Source organism: Nerophis ophidion, linkage group LG22 (genome assembly GCF_033978795.1).
Source record: "Nerophis ophidion isolate RoL-2023_Sa linkage group LG22, RoL_Noph_v1.0, whole genome shotgun sequence".
NCBI lineage: Eukaryota > Metazoa > Chordata > Actinopteri > Syngnathiformes > Syngnathidae > Nerophis > Nerophis ophidion.
This window is the reverse complement of record NC_084632.1, coordinates 7,604,001-7,610,786: the sequence shown is the minus strand read 5'-3', so window position 1 is coordinate 7,610,786 and position 6,786 is coordinate 7,604,001. Positions and strand designations below refer to the sequence as shown.

Below are 6,786 nucleotides of genomic sequence, written 5' to 3'. Positions count from 1 at the left end.
CCCATGTTTTAGAGATTCCTTTGTGCTAAGTTCCGCCTTAGTTTCGCGTTCGGTCGGCACGTGTTGTGTTTGTTCCTTTGTCTCCTGCTAAGTTTTAGCTTTAGCTTCCCGTGCGTAGGCACGCGCTTTATTTTTCCATTTGGTGTCAGTGTTCTTTTGCTTTAATTATATTAAAAACAATTCTTACCTGCAATCCTGCTGACTGGTCGGGTGTGCATCCACGAAGTGGCAACTCCGCGCAGCAAGTGCGCCGCTAAGCGTGACACTTGACTCCTCCATGAATTCCATCAGAGACACTGGCGGTCCCCACACCCCTCCGACTTTCAGGTATGACATTAGAATCTCACTAAAACACTAGTAACACGATAATCAGATAAGGGATTTTCCAGAATTATCTTAGTAAATGTGTCTAATAACATGTGAATCGCTCTCACTGCACTCGCCTTTTTTTCTAATAGTGCTTCACTCTAACTTTCCTCATCCACGAATATTTCATCCTCGCTCAAATTAATGGGGAAATTGTCACTTTCTCTGTCCGATTCGCTCTAGCTGCTGGTGGCTATGATTGTAAACAATGTGAGGATGTGAGGAGCTCCACAACCCGTGACGTCACGCGCACATCGTCTGCTACTGCCGGTACAGGCAAGGCTTTTTTATTAGCGACCAAAAGTTGCGAACTTTATCGTTGATGTTCTCTACTAAATCCTTTCAGCAAAAATATGGCAATATCGAGAAATTATCAAATATGACACATAGAATGGACCTGCTATCCCCGTTTGAATAAGAAAATCTCATTTCAGTAGGCCTTTAAACTTTCATATTAAGGTGGAGGCCGTAAACTTAACGTCTCGCGTGCCGCGTGTCTGAGACCCCTGCCTTTAAGGTTTATTGGCGCTCTGTACTTCTCCCTACGTCCGTGTACAAAAGTCATACATTTTACTTTTTCAAACCCATCCATCCATCCATCTTCTTCCGCTTATCCGAGGTCGGGTCGCGGGGGCAACAGCCTAAGCAGGGAAACCCAGACTTCCCTCTCCCCAGCCACTTCGTCTAGCTCTTCCCGGGGGATCCCGAGGCGTTCCCAGGCCAGCCGGGAGACATAGTCTTCCCAACGTGTCCTGGGTCTTCCCCGTGGCCTCCTACCGGTTGGACGTGCCCTAAACACCTCCCTAGGGAGGCGTTCGGGTGGCATCCTGACCAGATGCCCGAACCACCTCATCTGGCTCCTCTCGATGTGAAGGAGCAGCGGCTTTACTTTGAGCTCCTCCCGGATGGCAGAGCTTCTCACCCTATCTCTAAGGGAGAGACCCAAACTCATTTCGGCCGCTTGTACCCGTGATTTTATCCTTTCGGTCATGACCCAAAGCTCATGACCATAGGTGAGGATGGGAACGTAGATCGACCGGTAAATTGAGAGCTTTGCCTTCCGGCTCAGCTCCTTCTTCACCACAACGGATCGGTACAACGTCCGCATTACTGAAGACGCCGCACCGATCCGCCTGTCGATCTCACGATCCACTCTTCCCCCACTCGTGAACAAGACTCCTAGGTACTTGAACTCCTCCACTTGGGGCAGGGTCTCCTCCCCAACCTGGAGACGGCACTCCACCCTTTTCCGGGCGAGAACCATGAACTCAGACTTGGAGGTGCTGATTCTCAAACCTCGGCTGCGAACCGAACCGAACATTTTAAAGCATTTATCGGCCGAAAATATCGGCAGCCCGATATTATTGGACATGTCTACTTAAAAGTGCATGCAGAGGTAAATGAACTGTTGCTAAATAATTCAACAAGAAGTTGCTGGCGGGGCCCACCTGACCGGGAAGCAAAACAGTGGTAGAAAATGAATCAATGGATACAATGAAAACATGAAAATGCTGCATTCAAATTGTTGTTAATGTTGTTCTTGGTTTGCAGGGCCCCATGAATCATGTCAAGCTCAAGAGAGGCAACTTCTCCACATGTGCTTCCATGTTTGGTCACCATCCAGATGCTCAGTAGCAAATTCCCTGTACTCAACTCTCATGCACTCTCATGCACTTCACTGTACGCTCATTGTAGCGTGGTAGCATTTGCAAAGGAGCTTCTTTCGGACTCTCGCCAGTGAACTCTTTGGAAGACTCCTACTTTGGACGTGGAGAGTCCACAACCAATATTTGCAAGTTGGCGGAGGAGAGAGGCTTTATGCACATTTGTGTAAATAGTGGCGTCTTATATCTGTGCGTAGGATCAGGCATTTTCCAGCCGTCTATTTTGCTGAGTTGCTAAATGAGAAGGTCCATCTGCACTAACTGGAATCACTCGTCTGTAGAAGCTGCTTGGAAAAAAGGGAGAAATGAATGGAAAAAGGAATGACTCAATGCATCCCCAAATGTTGTATTTAAAAGCATAATTAATGTTTAATATGGATGGATGGATGAAATATTTTGTTTACTGTCTCACAGTTTTTTTTTTGGTTTTTTTTGTATCTTACATTTTGCTCCACTGCACACATTTATTTTTGCAATTGGGATCTTCTATGAAAAACACTTTTGCATTACTTTGGCCCAATTCTTCGTGTTTGCTAACAAAGTGATTGATTTTGCACCGACATCTCCGTTCCCACCCAGGCTCCGCTTAAAACCTCTAAAGGCTTGGTGGCCACATGTGTGGACAGCACCTTATAGTTGGTTTTTTTCCAAAATTGTGTACACTACTGAATTGGGGTCTTATGGCCACTTATGTGGACACTTATACTGCCATCTGGTGGTGTCAGAAAAGTATAACATACAATGGAATTTGGGAAAATAAGGGTAAAAATAAGAATTAGCATCACACTAAACATAAAGTACACGTTTGTGTACTTATGGACTAACATATCAGAAGATGATTTTAGCTTTTATTCTAATAAGGGTCCAATAAGCCCAATAGCAAAGAGAAAAAAAAAGCATGTAAACCAGGGGTCACCAAGGCGGTGCCCGCGGGAACCAGGTAGCCCGTAAGGACCAGATGAGTCGCCCGCTGGCCTGTTCTAAAAATAGCTCAACTAGCAGCACTTACCAGTGAGCTGCCTCTATTTATTAAATTGTATTTATTTACTAGCAAGCTGGTCTCGCTTTGCTCGACATTTTTAATTCTAAGAGAGACAAAACTCAAATCGAATTTCAAAATCCAAGAAAATATTTTAAAAGACTTGGTAAATAAATTCATTTATTTTTTTACTTTGCTTCTTATAACTTTCAGAAAGACAATTTTAGAGAAAAAATACACCCTTAAAAATGATTTTAGGGTTTTTAAACACATATACCTTTTTACCTTTTAAATTCCTTCCTCTTCTTTCCTGACAATTTAAATCAATGATCAAGTAAATTTATTTTTTTTATTGTAAAGAATAATAAATATATTTTAATTTAATTCTTAATTTTAGCTTCTGTTTTTTTGACGAAGAATATTTGTCAAATATTTCTTCAAACTTATGATTGAAATTTAAAAAAAAAATATTTTGGCACATCTAGAAAATCTGTAGTATCAAATTTAAATCTTATTTCAAAGTCTTTTGAATTGCTTAAAAAAATTTGGTTTTGGAAAATCCAGAAGAAATAATCATTTGTCTTTGTTAGAAATATAGCTTGGTCCAAATTGTTATATATTCTAACAAAGTGCAGATTGGAATTTAACCTATTTAAAACATGTCATCAAAATTCTAAAATTAATCTTAAAAAAGGAAAAATTACAAATGATGTTCCATAAATTATTTTTTTAATTTTTTCACAAAGATTCGAATTAGCTAGTATTTCTCTTCATTTTTTTCGGTTGAATTTTTAATTTTAAAGAGTCAAAATTGAAGATTAACTGTTTCATAATTAAATTTTCATTTTTTTTCGAGTTTTCTCCTCTTTTAAACCGTTCAATTAAGTATTTTTTTCATCATTTATTCTCTACAAAAAACTTTCCATAAAAGGAAAATGGAATGACAGACAGAAATACCCATTTTTTAAATATATATAGATGTATTTATTAAAGGTAAATTGAGCAAAATTGGCTATTTCTGGCAATTTATTTAAGTGTGTATCAAACTGGTAGCCCTTTGCATTAATCAGTACCCAAGAATTAGCTCTTGGTTTCGAAAAGGTTGGTGACCTCTGATGTAAACAAACCGCTGGGGCCTTAAGAGGTTAATCAATTAACTCAAACCAATTAAATGGTAAATGGGTTGTACTTGTATAGCGCTTTTCTACCTTCAAGGTACTCAAAGATCTTTGACATGATTTCCACATTCACCCATTCACACACACATTCCCACACTGATGGCGGGAGCTGCCATGCAAGGCGCTAACCCCGACCCATCAGGAGCAAGGGTGAGGTGTCTTGCTCAAGCACACAACGGACGTGACTGGGTCGGTGGAAGCTGGGGATCGAACCAAGAACGGCCACTCTGCCAGCCGTCCTTTATTAACTTGGCCTTTAACGGAAATTCGCTCGGCGGGATAGTTTTTCTTTACTTTCTCAAGCCGCTGCGCCTCCCCGTGACGCAGCAGGCACGAGACATTGAAACAACATTGAGTACGTGTTTGAATGAGGTCCTGACGTGGAGAAACTCGAACCTGAACGTGCTTTTTGACCACGTTTAATCAACGTCAGGTTCTGACGCTGCTTTGACTATTGACATTTGGTCATTTTCCAACCAATAACGTGGATCCAACGTTGGACATCAACTCAATTCACAAATACAACTATTTTGCAAATAGCTCGGTTGGTAGAGCGGCCGTGCCAGCAACTTCAGGGTTGCAGGTTCGATTCCTGCCCCCACCATCCTAGTCACTGCCGTTGTGTCCTTGGGCAAGGCACTTTACCCACCTGCCCCCAGTGCCACCCACACTGGTTTAAATGTAACTTAGATATTGGGTTTACTATGTAAAGCGCTTTGAGTCACTCGAGAAAAGCGCTATATAAATACAATTCAATTCAATGTCAGTTTTAAAGGACATGTACGTATAATCAACATTGTATCCATGTCTTGTGCCTGCTGGGTGAAGTCGTCTGAATTAGTGAGTTAGTCTAGACCAGTGTTTTTCAACCTTTTCTGAGCCAAGGCACATTTTTTGCGTTGAAAAAATGCGGAGGCACACCACCAACAGAAATCATTAAAAAACAAAACTCCGTAGACAGTAAAAAGTTGGATATGACTTTAAAGCATAAGCAAGCATGCATCACTATAGCTCTTGTCTCAAAGTAGGTGTACTGTCACCACCTGTCACATCACACCCTGACTTATTTTCACTTTTTAGCTCTTTTCCTGTTGTGTTTTACTTCTTGTCTTGCGCTCCTATTTTGTTGTTGATTGTCATGTCATGTACGGATGTACTTTGTGGATGCCGTCTGCTGCTCCACACGCTGTAAGTCTTTGCTGTGTCAGAGTTAGTTTGTGACGAACCCTAAGATGCAGAGAAGGAGGCAGGCATTGAATAGGGAAACATGATTTAATTAAAATACTAGAACAAAAAAAAAAAGTTGGATATGACTTTAAAGCATAAGTAAGCATGCATCACTATAGTTCTTGTCTCAAAGTAGGTGTACTGTCACCACCTGTCACATCACACCCTGACTTAGTTTCACTTTTTTGCTTTTTTCCTGTGTGTTGTGTTTTACTTCTTGTCTTTCGCTCCTATTTAGTTTTTGATTGTCATGTCACGTACGGATGTACTTTGTGGACGCCGTCTGCTGCTCCACATGCTGTAAGTCTTTGCTGTGTCAGAGTTAGTTTGTGACGAACCCCAATATGCAGAGAAGGAGGCAGGCATTGAATAGGGAAACATGATTTAATCTAAATACTAGTACAAAAAAAAAAGTTGGATATGACTTTAAAGCATAACCAAGCATGCATCACTATAGCTCTTGTCTCAAAGTAGGTGTACTGTCACCACCTGTCACATCACACCGTGACTTATTTTCACTTTTTAGCTCTTTTCCTGTTGTGTTTTACTTCTTGTCTTGCGCTCCTATTTTGTTGTTGATTGTCATGTCATGTACGGATGTACTTTGTGGACGCTGTCTGCTGCTCCACACGCTGTAAGTCTTTGCTGTGTCAGAGTTAGTTTGTGACAAACCCCAAGATGCAGAGAAGGAGGCAGGCATTGAATAGGGAAACATGATTTAATTAAAACACCAGAACAAAACAAATAAAGTTGGATATGACTTTAAAGCATAGGCAAGCATGCATGACTATGGCTCTTGTCTCAAAGTAGGTGTACTGTCACCACCTGTCACATCACACCCTGACTTAGTTTCACTTTTTTGCTGTTTTCCTGTGTGTTGTGTTTTACTTCTTGTCTTTCGCTCCTATTTTGTTTTTGATTGTCATGTACGGATGTACTTTGTGGACGCCGTCTGCTGCTCCACACGCTCAAAGTCTTTGCTGTGTCAGAGTTAGTTTGTGACGAACCCCAAGATGCAGAGAAGGAAGCAGGCATTTTGCAGGAAAACATGATTTAATTAAAATAGAACAAGAACAAACAAAAAGGGTAGTAACAAAAAGCGCGCACAAGGCGGATAACAAACTAAAAGAGCTAGCATAGGAGCTAGCAGGAGAACAACAAACAAAAGGTTATTAACAAAAAGCGCGCACGAGGCGGATAACAAACTAAAAGAGCTAGCATGGGAGCTAGCAGGAAACAGAAGTCGTTACTTGTAGTATGAAAACAAAACGGAAGCAGGGAACAAAAGACAGTAAGCTACAAACAGCTACCGAAATATAGCTTACCGCTATGCTCCAATGACAAAACACGACAGGAGCGACAAAAATAATCC

At 41.2% G+C, this 6,786-nt stretch overlaps 1 protein-coding gene across 3 annotated transcripts in view; it reads left to right on the top strand.

Moving 5' to 3' along the window:
• The window catches only part of atcaya (ATCAY kinesin light chain interacting caytaxin a), a 37,471-nt gene extending 35,033 nt beyond the window's left edge, over positions 1-2,438 (top strand). For 2 of the 3 annotated variants that reach the window (XR_009803651.1, XR_009803652.1), the window contains 2 exons: positions 227-327; positions 1,918-2,438. Coding sequence is in view for 1 of the 3 variants with exons in the window: in XM_061883164.1 (XP_061739148.1) it covers positions 1,918-1,927 (10 nt within the window). In the remaining 2 variants the exon portion in view is untranslated. The remainder of the gene's footprint in view (positions 1-226; positions 328-1,917) is intronic. The other variant, XM_061883164.1, reaches the window with a different exon arrangement.
• The last annotated feature ends 4,348 nt before the right edge of the window (positions 2,439-6,786 follow it).